Source organism: Trichogramma pretiosum, unplaced genomic scaffold (genome assembly GCF_000599845.2).
Source record: "Trichogramma pretiosum strain Unisexual culture from Peru unplaced genomic scaffold, Tpre_2.0 scaffold6, whole genome shotgun sequence".
In the NCBI taxonomy this organism is placed as follows: domain Eukaryota; kingdom Metazoa; phylum Arthropoda; class Insecta; order Hymenoptera; family Trichogrammatidae; genus Trichogramma; species Trichogramma pretiosum.
This window is the reverse complement of record NW_019641678.1, coordinates 2,266,326-2,283,430: the sequence shown is the minus strand read 5'-3', so window position 1 is coordinate 2,283,430 and position 17,105 is coordinate 2,266,326. Positions and strand designations below refer to the sequence as shown.

At 45.7% G+C, this 17,105-nt stretch overlaps 1 protein-coding gene across 1 annotated transcript in view; it reads right to left on the bottom strand.

Annotated features, from left to right (window-relative positions):
• Positions 1–17,105, bottom strand: part of LOC106658005 — a 29,092-nt gene that overhangs the window by 3,987 nt on the left and 8,000 nt on the right. The window contains exons 2-7 of the mRNA XM_014379775.2: positions 7,259–7,751; positions 6,337–7,184; positions 5,946–6,251; positions 3,200–3,749; positions 2,220–2,608; positions 260–639 (exon numbers count right to left, since the gene is read on the bottom strand). Coding sequence (XP_014235261.1) covers positions 260–639; positions 2,220–2,608; positions 3,200–3,749; positions 5,946–6,251; positions 6,337–7,184; positions 7,259–7,751 — 2,966 coding nt within the window. The remainder of the gene's footprint in view (positions 1–259; positions 640–2,219; positions 2,609–3,199; positions 3,750–5,945; positions 6,252–6,336; positions 7,185–7,258; positions 7,752–17,105) is intronic.

Here is a 17,105-nt window from a genome sequence, read left to right as displayed (position 1 = left end):
AAAAAAGGGAAGAAAACGTGAAAGGAAGATAAAGATGTACTATAGTTTTTGCCATTTCATGCACTTGGATTTGAGACGCAATTTTTTTTTATTTTTAAATTCAAAGGGGCACACGCGGAGGATTTCGACGGATGAATAGTCAGACAAAATAAGCTCCACGATCAAGGGAAGAGGAAGGAAAAAAAAATCGATACTCGCGTGTACTCGGAAAAAGGCAGCTAACGCAGTACTTGTATGAGCTCGAGGGTGTCCAACTCACCTTCCAACGAGCACGGCGAATAGGCAGGCGCAGGCCGCGAGTATGCCGGCCACGGCGGCCAGCAACAACCAAGCCCCGCCGGAGAGCCAGCCGAGCAGTCTGGTGCCACTGGCGCAGTCGGCCTCGTCGAAGCCGCTCGGGCAGTGGATGCGGCCGTCGCACCAGAGGCTCGAGGCGATGCAGGCCCCGAGCTCGGGGCAGCGGTGCTGGCAGTCGCGCAGGCTGCCGTTCAGGCCCTCGCTCTCGGGCAGCAGTCGCAGTTGGCTGCGCAGGGCCGAGCGGCTCTTGGAGATCTCGAGCCAGGAGGCCGCGGCCTCGCCGGGTTCGCGCGCTACAAAGTCCAGCAGTAGGGCAGGCGAGCGGCCCGGTCCCTGCAGCTCCTAGGGAAAACATACCGGCTAGTAATACCAATTCGCTCTGTTTTTTTTCGCAATCGGAAGCGCGCGCAGCGGCAGGCTGTAATTAAAATGAAAATATTCCCATGTTGGAGCGCGTAACAATCGCATTAAGCTCGTCCAGGGGCCACGTTTCATTCCCTTTTGTGGGGAACGAAACGCGGAGGGCTTATTTAAGAAAACCTCCGAGACTCGAGCTCGCGTACAGCAGTCCTTTCTCGGAAGTCGCTGCGAGCAAAAGATACACCTTACTTATTTTAGTTGAGGCTAAACTACTGGCTTCGTTGCAGCTCGACTGCGGATGCAAACAGTGGCTTGAGCACACAGAGAGACACAAATGTCTATATGTATATAAAGCCAACGTACTACGTAGCGAGCTCCCCCGGCAAAGGCGCGCAATTAGCGAGAAAGACTTTTCCAGCGGAGCAAATTAAAGCATCGCATTATATATACCTTGGCTTGCGCAGTGTGCATACAATTTATACTTATATCTATGTTATGTGTAGCCGATCGGTGTAGCGAGGCTGCGATGTGGCGCAGTGCAAACCACTTCCTTTTCTACAAATTGCGGATGAAAAAAGAAAAAAAATTCCGAGAGCTAGACAAGAAGCATCCCCGAAAATGTCTACTTTATGTTTTTTTTTTTTTTTTAGGCATCGTTGTGCTTTATGAATGAAGCGTTCATATTTCAATGGAGCGCGAGAATACCTATTGTCTCTATGGAAATTCAAGGTTGCACTCGAGTTTCTCCTACTCTCTCTCTAGCTCAACTCTTTAAGCAATTCAAAGAGCACTCGAAAATCGAGATAATTTTCAGTGCGCCGTCGGCCCTTGACCGAGATCCTCGCGCAAAACGAAGAAACAAGCCATTCGACCGAGACAAAGTTGATAAGTACAACAGCAAAGAAAGAGTTATGCATGCACACTACTACCCATCATATATCGCGTAGAAAAGAAAAGAGATTGACGCAGAAGGAGAATAAGGCAAAGCTCGTTTCTGTTTCCGCGTCACGAGTGCAAACGACGTCCATAGATCTCTCGAAAAAGCCCCGCACGATAGTTATGCAGAACCAGCCACAAAGTTTGCGCGCGCGTATGTGTACGTAGATGGACGCGCGCAGGGACGCAGTCGTCGCCGTATATGTACATATACGCAGTGCAGTGGAGCGGCATGTAGCTGAGCTATGTATGCAGAAGCAAACAGGCAAACGTCCTCCGGGGCAAGTTTCACGGGTCACTCTCGTGTAGCATGTCTATATGCACACGTAGTACACACACACACAACAGCTGCGCGATACATAGCCGCGCACGTTCGTGACTCTTTTTTATTATTCTCCTTTTGCCGTGTACACTGTGTGCTACGTGTAACTGCTGCGTATACAGCCCGACGCAGCACCTATACATAAATTGCCCGAAATATGCAATGCGGTTGCTCGACGTCTATATGGGCCGGCAACTGCACCGTATCGTTAGCCGCTGCGTGTACGGTCGCGGGGACGGTGCAATTGATTTTCGATACGTCTTTTTTCGTCGAGTATCTAGGAGAATCGATGCTTTAGACTCACCGAAATTTTGCCGTTAGATCCGAGCCATTCCTCGGAATAGACGTGCACGGTGTACTCTCTGGAATCGGGATCAGCCGGGCAGACGACCTTGTGGAGTCTCGGAGGCCAACCCGAGTACATGAGCAGTCGATTGGTCGTCGGGCACTTGGTCAACGACGACGTCGAGGAAGACGAATCGGAAGCCGTGTGTCCGTCGATGCTTATGGCCGGGGTCGTGGTGCTGAGGCTCGAAGGGCTCGTCGTCGCTTGCTGCGGCTCGAGCGGAAGCAGCCAGCCCCAGGTGAGAACGAAGAGCGAGCGATTGTCGCGCGCCTCCATGAGCCAGGGCAGTCCCTCGCAGTAGATGTCGGGCCGCGAGAGAGGCGGCGAGACGAAGCGCAGCTGTCCACCTGTGCTCCCAAGCATCAAAGTACATCGTTAAAAGCTCGAGCGAGTACGAGAGGGAATAAACAAAGGCCGGATCGATAGTCAGACTCCGCGACGCCTTTTCAGCCGAGCCCTCGCGCGCGCCAAAGTTGGAAAACTCGGTTGCAACTCGACTCGACGTCGGAGCTTTGCTCGCTCCAAGCACGGCCCACTCCCGTCGTCGTCGTCGTAGTCTACGTGTATACGAGTGCCAACTTTGTTCTCGGCTCTTTCTCTCCTCGCGCCTCGATTCATATACTCGGCGAGGATTATTCCATTTAGCTGTCCCAGCGCGCCGCTCTTATACGAACGTACTTTGTATAAATGACAGCGGCGGCTCGCCTACGATGCATACTGTACACGAGCGCGATATTGTACGTGAACTCGTATATTGTATACACGATCACGAGAATCAAGCAAGCGACTTTAGCGAGCAGCAAAATGGAAAGATGAATGAAATATCAGGGGCTTTTGATCGTATCCGTCCCGAGACGTCGGCTTTATAATGCATACGAGTTAATTAAGTGGAAACCGGTTGGTTAATTATTTTCATGTTGTAAGCACAAAATACTCGCCTTCGCCTCGGAGGCGCTGCTTCCTCGGGCACTCGGGCGCCCTGACGAGCTCGAAGCTCGCGTTGAAGAAGAGCGTCTCAAAGTCCTCGTCGGGCGTCATGCCGTCGATGAGGAACTCGAGCTCGATCGCCCGGCCGCTGGTCGTGTGCGTCAGCGGCAGCAAGCTCGACGAGTTGTCGCAGACGCAGGCCCGGGGCAGCCGCACGTCCTTCCAGGGCGCCTCGTAGATGGTCAGGCTGGCCCGACGCGCCCCGGCCTCGTGGACGCAGCGCGGCCTGCCCGAGTGCGGGTCGGCCTCGCCGGCGCAGTAGCTGGCCGCCTCGCCAAGGCTGACGTTGTGCACGGTCAGCTTGACCCGCTCGCCGGCGGCCGCCTCGACGCGGTAGCGGCACTCGAGCCGCTCCGAGCCGCCCCGGCCGAACAGCCGAACGTCCCGGGGCGAGCTCACCACGCCGGCCTTCACTCGGCGCCAGATTCGCGAGCACTGCTGGCTCGGCGACTCGCCCCATTGCTCGCCTCCTTGGCTCGTCGACACGAACTCGTAGCGAGCCTGTGAGCGAAATACCAAATTTTCCACTTATCAATTATATAGTTCATCCAGCGACTGGCATATTTTTCCTTCGTCCAGGCAATTTTGCCGAATTTATTAACGATTCCGAGCGATTAAAGCCGAGCTGCATCCGGACGCGTCATGCGAAAATAGGAAAAATAGCGAAGGCGAAGCAAGCTCGCGCGAGCGACGAGCTATCCATTTCGCCGACTTTTGGCAATTACGCGTACAAGTCGGACGTAGGTAGCGGCGAAGCTAGCCTCGAGCTTGCCAGACGTAGCTCACGTGCTACGTACGTATAGCGCTATATAGCCCGAGGTCTTTAATCTTTGCGCGCGCCCGCCCGAGCGCCGTATCCGCTGAGAAATATATAATGGATAAAATAGGTCAACTCGCTCTTCGCTGTGGCTCGACCGCGTGCATGTGCAGCGGCCGCGAGGCTAGAAAACGCTCTTTCCTTGATTTATCTCCCATGTATACGGAATGGAAAACGCGCCTATAGTCTAGGTAAATTTACATGCTGTACACGTTTTTAGAGAGCAGCGGATATCGATACACTTTTATTATACACCGCTGAAAGCTACGCCGGATAATTATAACGCCTTCTTTCTTTCTACTCTCTTTCTCGACAACTCGGCTAAATGGGCTTTTCATTAAATATCTGCACTGCTATATACATTATGTAGCGGCAGTAAATAGCGACTCTTCTTTTCACAGTTCGTTACGGCGCCGCTTTTGTGTACATACGAATTCGCGCAAAACGCCGCTGAAGCATCGATCCGACCTATCACTGCACGAGCTGCGCGAAGGAAAACATTCCCGTCTTCCGTGAGAATTCATTTTTTTTCTCCCCGCTTTGCTCGAGAAATGAAGAAAAAAGTTATATACCCGAGTCCGGAAATTGCGAATTGTTGCGAGGAATGTAATAATCGCGGCGAGTGCTATTTAAATTCCCTAACGAAACAACTCAATTCCACCGTAAGAGAGAATAGGTTTTTCGATTATTACTCGGGTGCGATTGATATTTTCATTAAAAATAACATCTTGCAGTAAGCTTGGAATAAATAATTGAAAATGGAACGGAGCCATTGAGCTCACCGATACTTGTTTCAGTTTAGAAATGAAAAATGTTCATTCGTGCGAGGTTTTACATGATATATCTTATTTCGAAATGTCGACCAAAGAAGAAAACGATAAGCTGGAGCTTGGACCGGCGTTGCATGAATTTGCTCTCGTTATTTCTCAATCGATGCTTTGAATTTCATAATCTAATTATCGAGAAATACGATTGTCAGCGTGCGAGTTTGGTGCTGCCGGTAGCTTATAATTCCATTTCCAAATGATCGCAGCGTAGCCTGGTTAATTCGAGTACTTTATCGGGATACGTGTATAATCGGTCGAGTTGCGAGGTATTACATCGATTCTTTCGATTTCTTCTAGCGGTAGGTCGATTTAATGCGCTAAGAGATGCCGGTAAGACGCTGTGTCGCATCGATGCATGCAAGATGATATGCAAGATACATCTGCCAAAACGTCAACTCGAGCGCGTTATTATTATCGCTCGCTGCTCATCCTGCAGCTCCTGTGTACAATATGCTTACAATACAGCGGGGCCAGAACATAAGCGCGCGAGTAAGCAGAACATTTCTATCCGCGAACTCGAGCGACCGACGTTTTACGTTATACAGACACTATGTATATAGGCGCGCATGAAGAGATCTAGGGAAAATCGTCGTCTCTCACTCTTTGCTGGTGTGCGGCTACGCTCGTCTGTGTGCGCGCAGATATAAACGCAAACTCGAATAGTACGTGGCACGAGTGCAGCGACCCGAACTCTCTCTCTCTCTCTCACACGCTGGTGTGCAGTCGGTCGCGCGCGTGCGGCGCGATCCGCACATCCCTTGCTCTCACCCTCCCTCTCTCTCTCTCTCTCTCTCTCCCTCCTCCTACTCTTCTTCTTTTTGGCAGTAAGCCAAACGGATTGCTGCACTTTGCTATCTCCCGCGAGCGGAAGCGTTCGTTGCCCTCCTTCTGATCGATAACACGAGCTATACATATATAATGCCGCACGGACCGCACAGGGGGAGAGAGAGAGAGAAAAGCCGAGTCGTCGAAAAATCCGTGCAGCGCTAAGACGAGCTAAGGGGGTACGGACTATAGAAGGACTGGGTCGGCTCGGTCACAGGAGACACTCACGTTAAAGCGGACGGTATTGAGGGCAGTGCCCAGCGGCGTCTCCATGCGGATGGTGAGACTCGGCGCCAGCGTGAGGTAGCTCTCGTCGGGGGCGCAAGGCCTGGTGCTGCGGGTGAGATTGCGCAGCGCCGCGTGGGCGCAGAGCCGAGGCGTCTCGTCGCAGAGCACCGCCAGGGGCATGCCCGTGGCCGGCGCCCCGTCCCAGAAGGTTAGCTTCACCTGGCAGGCCGGGCTCGTCGACGATTGGTCCGATTGCATTTGCAGCAGGCTCGTGTTGCTCTCGGCGCTCTGGCCTCGCAAGTCGTGCTGCGAAAAAAACAAAAACAAATAAAACCAGCAGCTCTCTCGATGTCGGTGCAGCTAATTATTTTTTGTCGTAATTTCGACGGACCTGCGAGTAGGAGGCAAAGTAGAGCCAGACCCGGTCGCCCGAGGCGCCCTTGATGTTCCAGGTGCAGTTGGTGCCGGGCGGCAGGGCGTGCAGCGGCGCTCGCATCATGCCGCTGCGCTTCTGCGTGCCGTTGATGAAGAAGTAGCAGCCCTGGGCGGTCTGGGCGTAGTCGTAGCCGTCCGAGTCGACGTAGACGACCTGGGTCTCGAGCTCGACGCGCAGCTGGGAGGCACCCAGCGGCAGGGCCATCGCCGAGCTGTGGAACTCGACGAGCATGGCCGGGCCCCGGGCGGTGACGCGCGGCAGCGGCCCCCCGCAGTAGATCAGCAGTATCTGGTCCTCGCTCCTCGAGCCGTCGCGCAGGATTATCCGGTCGCGCTCCTCCGGGCAGTCGTTCCAGACGACGAGGGCCTGCGAGCCGTTGTTGGCCAGGGCCGTCGGGCTCGTCTTGACGGACATCATGGCGTGCTTGCAGGTCGGCACCTCCTTCTGGCGCAGCGTCACGTAGCAGCTGGCGTTGCGCGGGTACTCGCCCGGGTAGTTGGGGCTCTGCACGCGGCACGTCTTCTGGTAGCACTCGTAAAAGTTGCGCGAGCAGTAGGTGCCGGGCACGGGCGAGCCGCGCTCGATCGGCTCCTCGGCGGTGCCCAGCCTCGCGATGGCCTCGTGCCGCGACACGAACCTATACCTCAGCCGGAACTCGAACGGCACGCTGGCCGGCGCGGCGAACAGCCTTATGGACGCCGTCACCGTGCTCGTCTCGCTGTAGTAGCTCGCTTGGCCCTCGCCGGCCCCGCACCAGGAGCCACCGGTGAACGGTCGCCCGAGCTCGGCCAGTTGCATCGAACCTATGTATACCAAATCATACGTAATAATACGTAATAATACGTAATACAAAGTCGATCGAGTTAAAGGCAATTACCCTCGGGGCAGCTGGTGTACATGTCGCGAGCCTCGGGATCGAGCCTGCCGATGCTGAAGGCGTCCCAGAGCAGCTGGACGAGCTCGCCGTGGCCCTGGCCGCCGGCGGTGAAGGTCAGGTGGCAGAGGAAGGGCAGTCTACCCTCGGCGGGCCTCGGCAGGTCGAGCCTGTAGGTGCGGCCCTCGCGGCCGTGGTAGGTGCGGTTGCAGGGCGTGCAGAGGGCCGGCTCGTCGCTGCCGTCGCCGCAGTCGTCCAAGCCGTTGCAGTAGGCGTCGACGGGCACGCAGCGTCCGGTGCGCCGGCAGGCCAGCTCGGCGAGGCCGCAGCTCACGGCGCCCTGGACCGCCGCCCGCTGGGGTAGCGCCAGCCAGCACCAGCCGAGCACTATCAAACATGTCTCGAGGCTCCTGAGCGTCCTCATGGCGATGGGCACTGCTGCTCGTCGACGATGGGGGACCTCGGGGTCCCGCTCGCCTCCATCAGCTCTTTTCCTCTGTAACATAAGTAACGCAAACCAATGTCAAGAATTACATCTACCTGGCATCTCGACATTTACTTGGCCAACTATGCCAAACCTTACAAACATTCCAGTTACGAATAAGACAACGTCTAACTTTCGAGAGCTAACACGAGACCAAGAGTTAAAGCTTAAAGTTCGCAGTCGCTGGTGCGTGCTGCAGCAGTCAAAATGCATTTATGCGTGGCTCGCTGAATAATATAAGCACCATCGGGCTTATGCATAATTTTAACTCCGGTAAGAGCAAAATACTTTTCTCCACTGAAACTTTCGCGATAGGCGCGATGGGTATGGCAAGTTAGTTCGTAAAAAACGACCGAGCGTATCCGTCAATGACTAAATTTAAAAATTCAACTACTTCGTTGATACAAAGAGAAAAGAGACTATAATTATTTGTAGTTCAAAATAACCCGTAATATTATAGCAGAAAATAATCGAGAGAAATTTTTAATTAAGCGAAATCCCTAAAACAAAGAAAACCAATCAGGTACAAAAAGTCACTCAAAGTTTCATTCTGATGGCTGTTTACAATGGTTGCAAGATAACTAACACCAAAAGTGAATCTTCGAGTGTATTTGCTTTATTTTGGATCTATTTTGTTTTCAAAAGTTCTTTTCTTTTCCTTTACGCGCTTGTCGCTTCCAAATAAGGCTTTATAGCCAATTTTCAATGGCAGTGCAAATAGGTGTTAGATTGAACGACAGAGCATCGATATTACGTCGCACAGCTGCATCAGCGAATTTTCTCATTCGAGTGAACAATTTTCGCACTAGGAAACAAGAATGCGCATACATCGTGTAATATGGAATGATCGAAACGTTATTCCAAATCCGATTTGTCGAGCAACAAACGCGGCTGTTATGACGATAAGGGCTATTAGTAGGCATGCGACCGCAGATAGCCATTTCACTCGTAGCCGCAAGATTTCATCCCGAGCTTTCGGGAGGGGGCTCTCCGCGTCTATAATACCTACTATGCATATATAAATTCTTGCAACTATGCCGTTTGCCTATATAGGTAGATCCACAATGTTACGTTGTTGGCATAGCCACGCACAATATCGAATAGGCTAGACGATTGTATGGCTGTGCGCGAAGCAGCACATCCCTATCGAGGCGACCGCGTTATGTTAGCCTACAGGGAGACGCTGGCCTATTTAGTCGGCACAACTATACGCATACATCCCCGTTCGCAGCTGCCGACGACCAACTCTAAGCGTACATCATCTGTTTGTAGCCTGTAGAAAAATATAAAATAAAAAAATAACGATCGCGTGGAGATAGGAAATGTTCGCAGTCGAGTGTGTGCTCTGTGGACTGCATGAAGCCATTCGTCAGCAGGAAAATTTTCGCATTTAAGGTCCCGGAGGATTCGATCGTGATCAATTAACAGCAGCGGATCGTTTCTATAAGCGACAGTAAAGGTATATATATATATATATATTTTAACGAGGGCGAAATTAATCCTGAACAGTATTAGCAGCCACAGCAGCAGCTGTATGCGCCGAGCTTGCTTTAGCTGAAGAGCGTCTCGTACTCGGAATCGAGAAAAAAAATTTACTTTCAGCTTGAGCTCAAGCCAAGCCGGTATCGCATATGTAAAGCTACGCTTAATTAGCCCATTTTTACGCGCGCCTAAGGTTCTCATAAAAAAAAACAGAAGAGAGAAAAGTAAAAGAAGGTCAAGAAGCTGGGCCGAATGAGTGGCTGCTGTTTTGCAGCTGTACACGGCTAAGCCAACTGCTGTATCGGTCGAAGAAAAATCGATGCTTTTTTTTTCAAGAAGAATCTTTTCTACCTCTAGCAGATTTTTCCGATACCAAACCCGTCCGGCGTGCTCGCGCACGTCTCAGCTCGTGCCGTTGCCGGCAAGTAGCTGCACTGAATGTCTGCACCTTCGACACTTTTTGCATCTCCCGTGAAATTTTTTTTTCATTTGTTCGAAATGGTTTTGAAATCCCAAAGATAAGCCACAGCGAAAATATTCGTGGCTTGATGATTTGATTAATATTCATGCTTGCCATTTATTCCGTGTAAATATTATTGTTCGACAGAAATGTTAAATTCAGAAAATAACCATAAATTAATTCATCAAATAACAGACACGCAATAAACAAACGAGCACCCATCAAGCCGTGAATTTCATCACAATATCAGCGTATACGTAAAGTCACTCGTAATCGATATAAATGTAAATTTCGATCGTATACGCAGTATGCATGTAAAAATTTCGGCGGTCCCTCTTCTTTTTTTTACACTTCTGTAGGTACATTATACAGCGTGTGTGAATAACAATGAAGGAAGCAAATTCTCACAAAAGCGATTCCAAGTCTTGCCTGTACTTTGACGTGTCACGGCTTCATACTCTCGACGCCAATTATTATCGCTACATCGTACGATATCGATCGGCGCACTCATCTCGTCACGGCCGAATTTCCATACTTATTTTTGCGAGAAAAACAAATCTAACCGAGAAAAATCTCCCACCTTTTACGTTATTGCAGAATAATTTTCATTAAAACTCAACAATTAGCTAAGTTAAATTATGAAAAAACAAAAAGAAGCGGATTTTACGACTCTTTTTCGTGATCGCAGACACGGAATAACGACTCGCAAACATTAAGCACATATAATATATAATATTGGTGTAAAAGTTTTGCAGAGTAGCTTTCAATGCTGCTGGATCTTTCGTTCGTTGACGAAGTAGAACAAAGCGAATCATCACTGTGAACAATTTGACGAGAGAAAAGTTTAATTTAATTCAGTGAGCGCAGAGAGACTTGCCTCACGTTTCATGGAATTTCGATTAAAAAAGAATAATGAAAAACGGAGTAGCGCACGTTTCTCGTTCGCGTATAATATAAAAACGTGCATGAGTTTCACAGTTTATCGAAGCAAAAATTGATCCTGCCACGCGTGCAGCCTCGTTGTCATGTGTGTAAGTGTGTATATACATAGCGAAATACAGTTCTAATGGATACAGGTGCAGAGCTCGGGCGCGAGTTTCATTCATAATGAAGTCATGTTTTTTTTCAATTAGTCGATACAAGTATGTACGAGTATAGCAGGTTGGCCGATCATTTACACCCACCAAGCTCGCGTATTATGTAGCTACAAGTATACGTCAACTGAACGCGAGTCGCTGAGCTTGTTTTTGACTGAAGCTGAATATACACGTATACATTTTATGTATGTATGAATGACTGTCTGTAAACCGCACATGTATGCGGCCGTATATTCGACGCTGTTAAGGAATACTAGCACGTTCCAATTCATTAGCGAAAACTAGCATTTATTTGAAAATTTCGATGTTAATCGAACACTAGCATATTTCAAAGGGCTAATCGAAAACTAGCATATTTCACATTGGCCAAACGAAAACTAGCATGTTTAAAAAAATCAAACGAAAACTAGCACATTTCAAAAGGTCAAACGAAAACTAGCACGTTTGGATTGTGGTTGCAAAAAAAATGATGGAATTAGTAATACATATTGATTTAATTATAACGCGCCTGTCTCGAGCTATTATTTAGTCCAATCGCCCTACGTCTAACTCTCTTTCAAAGTACCTAATGCACCTAGAAAAGAAAACCAAGTTATCATTTTGATAGAAAATTTTTTCATTTTTCCGAATTTGAGATCAGATTTCCTGAAATTTTCCATTTTTTTCGGGTAAATTACCATGTAACGCCGACTAGACCTAAAAAAATGAGGTTTTTTTCTCTTTTCTGGCGATTTTTCCTAAAAAAATGAAACATTTCCAGAAATCTGACCTCACGTGCGGAAAGTCGAAGAAATTCCCTATCGAATATATGAATTATTTTTGTTCTAGATAAATTATGGTCCTTTTGCAGCGAATTGGAAATGGAGCGATTGAACTAAATAATAGCTCAAAGTGGTTACGCTAGGAGTAAATAAAAAACTGTCTCTGTACATTAACAAAAATTATTTGTGAAAGTATTATTTCAATGTGAGGCATTTCACACCAAGTGCTCTAGCCGGTCGCCGTACGGCTCAATTAAACGAAATCACTCTATTTCCATCTCGCGTAAAAAGTATCAAAATACACTCAGAAAAAATAATTAAGTATTGGTTTCGATAGGAAATTTCCTCAGCTTTCGATTGGGACTATTTTAAAAAATCTTAAAAATGCCGTTTTTGAGATATTGGCATTTTAAAGTTTATATCAAGTTTTTCCGATGAAAATGATAAATTTCGGAAAATCTGACCACACCATCGGAAAGCTGAGGAAATCTCCTATCGAAATCATTACTTAATTATTTTTTCTGAGTGTATTTTGATACTTTTTACGCGAGAGGAAATAGAGTGATTTCGCTTAATTGAACCGTGTGGTGACGCACTAGGACACTTGGTGTGAAATGCCTCATGTTTTAGTTTTCCTCATATAACGACGAAAAGTGTTAGTTTTCCGTAGAGAACACCGAAAAGGGTCTTAGTTTTCCAGAGAGGTCCCTGAAATATGCTATTTTTCGTTGCAGAATAAATGCTGATGTTAGTTTTCGCTAATAAATTGTGACGTGCTAGTATTTCTTAACAGCATCGATATAACGACGAAAAGTGTTAGTTTTCCTTAGAGAACGACGAAACATGTTAGTTTTCCGTAGAGACCATCGAAAAGTGTTGGTTTTCGTTAGAGAACACCGAAAAGTGTTAGTTTTCGTTAGAGAACATCGAAAAGTGTTAGTTTTCCAGATAGGTCCCTGAAATATGCTATTTTTCGTTGCAGAATAAATACTGATGTTAGTTTTCGCTAATAAATTGAGACGTGCTAGTATTCCTTAACAGCGTCGATATATACTATGCACAACTCGCTATGGCTCTGCCTTAATTTTCACACTTTTTTCGCGCAAATATCAAATCGTTGAAAATCCGATAGTAACTTTTAACCGTACCGAGGCGTCGAGAACGCGAATTTACTTTCGTTGAAAATTTAACAGCGAGGAAAAAAATTCGATATTCTCGCAGCTATGAAACAGTCGTGCAACTATATATATGTAGTATAGAGAAAGAGAGAGATTGAACGAGTGAATAATCACGCGAGTCAAGCGAAGAAAAATATTTCACTCGTTTGAATTTCGCAATTTTCTTTTCGCTCGCAGCCCAGGGTGCTGCTCGTTCGTGCCTATATCTATAGCTATATATAGAATGACCAACGGGCTGAGAAAGATTGCGAAAAATTTCAAGGCGGCAAACTGCTTCTTTTTCTCCCTATCGCAGAGAGTATACATACGTAAGCTTGCGCGGGGCAAAGATTCAGCATTCCGGTGTGAATCGAAACTGCGCATGGCTCTGTGTAAGCGCGCTGGTATACTAGGTATACATCTCTCGAGGCTGTGTCGAATGAATAAATTTTCCCGCGAGAAAACTTATTTCTTAAAAGCTCGCGGGCGATTCGTTTTTTACTTCCGTGGATCCTCTCGTTCTTCTTTTTTCTTATTCACTTTATACTTGCATTTGCGGCTGATAAAACAAGTTGTGTATAGTCTCGTTTCGTTGCGACGTATTGCATTACCACGAGTCGTTTCATCAGAGATCGCAACGGTAGAATATATCTATGCGGCAGCAGCAGGTCTCAGATTCGTTCTCGCACGCGGCCGCGACAAAGCTTCGGTTGGCAGGAGGAAAAAGAGAGACACCCTCGCATATAGTCACACACGTTTACGCCGCCTAGTGTACACAAAACCGCAGTATACGCTTACACGCGGAAAACGAAGGGAGAGAAGAGAGACGAAAGAGAGAGAGAGAGAAAAAAAAATAGATAAAAGCCTGGCGCGCAATGCAGACTGCGCTTCGTCTTTTGTAACTTTGTAATGCGAATAAGCCAACGCACACAATAAAGTACCTCGGTACGGTACACGTGAATGTTCGTGTGTGTGTGTGTGTAGCGAATACAGGCTTTTCTTTTGACTTTGGGCCAACGCACGCGCGAGTCCCTCCAGTCGAAAGGAAAACGACATAAAGAGCCATAGATTCGATTCTTTAAGACTGCGTGAAAAGGTGAACGAGTACCCTACCGCCTTGAAGATATAATTGTTTCCTAAGCTTGTATTACAGCGTTTTGTGCAACAGAAAATTCAGCAACTCGTCAATGAGATACATTTTTCTCATTCAGATTTTTACTTTCAGACTTTGGCGTAATTTTTAAAAAATTAAAAACTAATCAAAAATATATAAGTCATTGTCCCGAGCAGAGGACGTGAAAACGTGATTCGTTAAAATGAATTCGATCCTACAAATCCGCGCCGGATATGCTAGGTGGATTTAAGAATCATGTTTTGCAAAATAAACGAACTTTTACTGTCTAGAAAAAAACGGCTGCGTAAGCCGAGGGTAGATTTACGATCTGCGAAATATCGCTCAAAGATTTCATTTCTCTCGCAGCGAAATATATGCATCATCGCAAATATTACTCATTTTGCTGGGCTCTTACGTATGTAAAATAGTCGAGAACATGGATCTTTGCTTAGGTTATTGTTGTGCGGCTCATTGTTGTTTCTAATGAAAACAACGTAGCGAACACTGATGAAAAAGAAAAGGAGAGAGTTTCGGATGGAAGGGTAAAGGTTTTCGCAGGCGCATAGTAGAGGATGCGACGGCGATGACGATGCGCTGATTTTTGCCTCGGTATCGAAAGAGCCACACATGCCATCCGCGTAGATACACATATAGCAACGTACTCGATTACCCTGCTCTCCCTTCCTCTCGCTTGCTCTCTCAGTCAGTCACTCGCACGCCACGAGAGGGTCGTTGACTTGGAAAATTGCTCTCTCTCTCTCTCTCCCCTCCTCTACCGGCTCCGGTTTACCAGGTAGATTTATACATATATACATAAGGCCATCCACTTTCAATGGATTTTTCTTTCGAGCAGTATACGATTTATGCGGCACTTGCTCTTCGATTCTATAGATTTTGCTCTTCTGTTATTTTTTTTCTGGCCGGCTGGCTGACTGGCTAGACTGATGGGTCAGGATTGCATTTTCGGTGCAAGTGATTTCAAAAAGCAACTGACCAGTCGAGTGAAAAAAAGTAATTCGGCCAAAAACTGGATCGATGAGCATATTTTCGTTTACAAATTTTACTCTCCCAGTTTTTCGTACATGGCGAGAAATGGTCCGTGGCCGGTCAAAACACCTTGCCTAGCAGCTCTTTTTTTCTTTTCCGATATCCGATGAATCACCGAGTATATATGTATGAAAACCCAAAAGAAAGTTATCTGATGGAATGAAAAAAACGACGCTCGCAGCAAGCTTTTGAAAACGAAAGAAATAAATTTGACGTTTCTATAACTTGCGATCGACAAACAGCGATATGGTCACTTCAAAAAAGTATTTTTCGTCATGTAACGATTGCTACTTTCTACTAGCAAAGTGAAAGTATATTCAAAACGAAAATTTTCTCTATTAAATTAGTTTCATAAACAAAGCTTTAAAGGATTTCGATAATGAAAATTTATAATAATAAAAATATTTTGACCGTTTTTTAGTAATTAAGAGGCTCATCAAGCGTAAAGGTACAAAAACTCCAACATAAAAGGGTTCCTGACTGGGCTTCAACCGAGACTGTCATGCCAAGGCTAATTAAAGGATCACGACTACTTTTATATAAAGCCGAGTTAGATCCTATGTTACAAAGATTTCACTGTCGCGAGGAATTCTATTGGTCATTCGACGCTAACATGCGAGACTATAGGGGCTCAATAGCTTTATGTTTTTCCATTTTTACGTGTATCAACCGGCTTCCTGTAGATACTCTATAATGTTGGAGTACAACTCATTTTTCAAAAAACCCTCGGAACATCTAAAAGAAATAAATAAACGCTTCCCGCATGAACTTTGTACGGAAAAAATGTTGAGAAAATGTCAGGAACAATTAGAACACCAGATAAAAATTTCAAATCTTTTAATGTGCTTTAAAAATGTGATTAATTAAAAATGATACAGACAATACAAGTTTGCTACAAATTTATGCAACACGCGTTATATTTTTTAAGCCTTATCATTAACTTTCATCAACAGAGCAATAAGTAGAAACGAAAATAAAAAGAACTATGGAACTAAAGATAAGCAAATTTCAAGAGTATGCCCGCTGTAGTTTGTAATCGATTTTCAAATGTTTCGTACCTAAATCAAGAGAATCAATTAATTTCTGTATTAATTGTCGAATTAACTTCGCGCCAGAATACATTTATCGTATACACATGCCAGTCAGGACTTGTATTGAATTTAAATCTATAGTATTATTGCACCAAAATTAATAAATTTAGAATAGGTAATATTTCAATTTAGATTTTCTTTTTTTTTAAATTTTGATTTGCGTTTCAATTTGAGACTTGCAAAATTAATAAAGTCTAAATAAGTCTCAATTAATTTGAGTTTAAAACCACTAATTTTATTCAGTTTACTGTTATTAAAACTAAAATGAAAGAATGAACTCTTTATGATAAAGAATCCACTGATTACTAGTCTGAGATTGTTACGATAGCTTAGACTATGATAAAAAATTTATCTCAAACATCGTTCTATTTATAATTGGTTTAGTCTACATTTTATCAAATAGATTACAAAATAAAAAGAAGTGTACTGAAAAGTTCGATCAATGGATAAATTGGTAAATTCTTTGATATTTATTAATTTTCTTCTAATTTTAAGCTTCAAAATTATATTTTTACATCTTTAGAGCCTGCAAAAGATAAAATTTTTGATATGAAATGTTATCTTCAGACTAAAGAACAATATATTTTGTGGAGTGATATAATATACGGAATACGTAGAAAAAATATAGGGTCGTTAAATTTGAATTGATTGCATGTGCATGATAAAATAGAAAGAAAAATATGAACGTACAGGAATAATGTTGTTTGCAAATCGAATAGCGAAGCCCCAGGAAAAAAGAAACGACGGCACATAAATCGATTTCGTAAAAAGGATGGTCGTGAGATAAAAATTAAGTGTTCGTCGTCCTTATGCGTTGAGCACATAGAACCGCATAATGTAAGAGAAAATATTTGTCAAAAAACGAAAAAGAAACGAAAAAGAGAAGGAAAGTTTCTGGCCCAACTATTATTCTCTTTGAGAGAATTGCTTACTTTCATTGTTTGAGTATAAATAATTTTGTTTTATAATCATAGGAACCGGTGAAATGGGCGCGCGAAAGCTTTCAACGACTCGAGCTTTGCCGAGCTGCTGCGGCGCCCCGGAACATAAAGCATACATCCAATCACAAAAGCTTTAGGTGTTTCAAAAACCACACACCTATGCACACACACCTGACTGGGTGAACAATCGCACGACTCAACGTGACACGCGCGCGC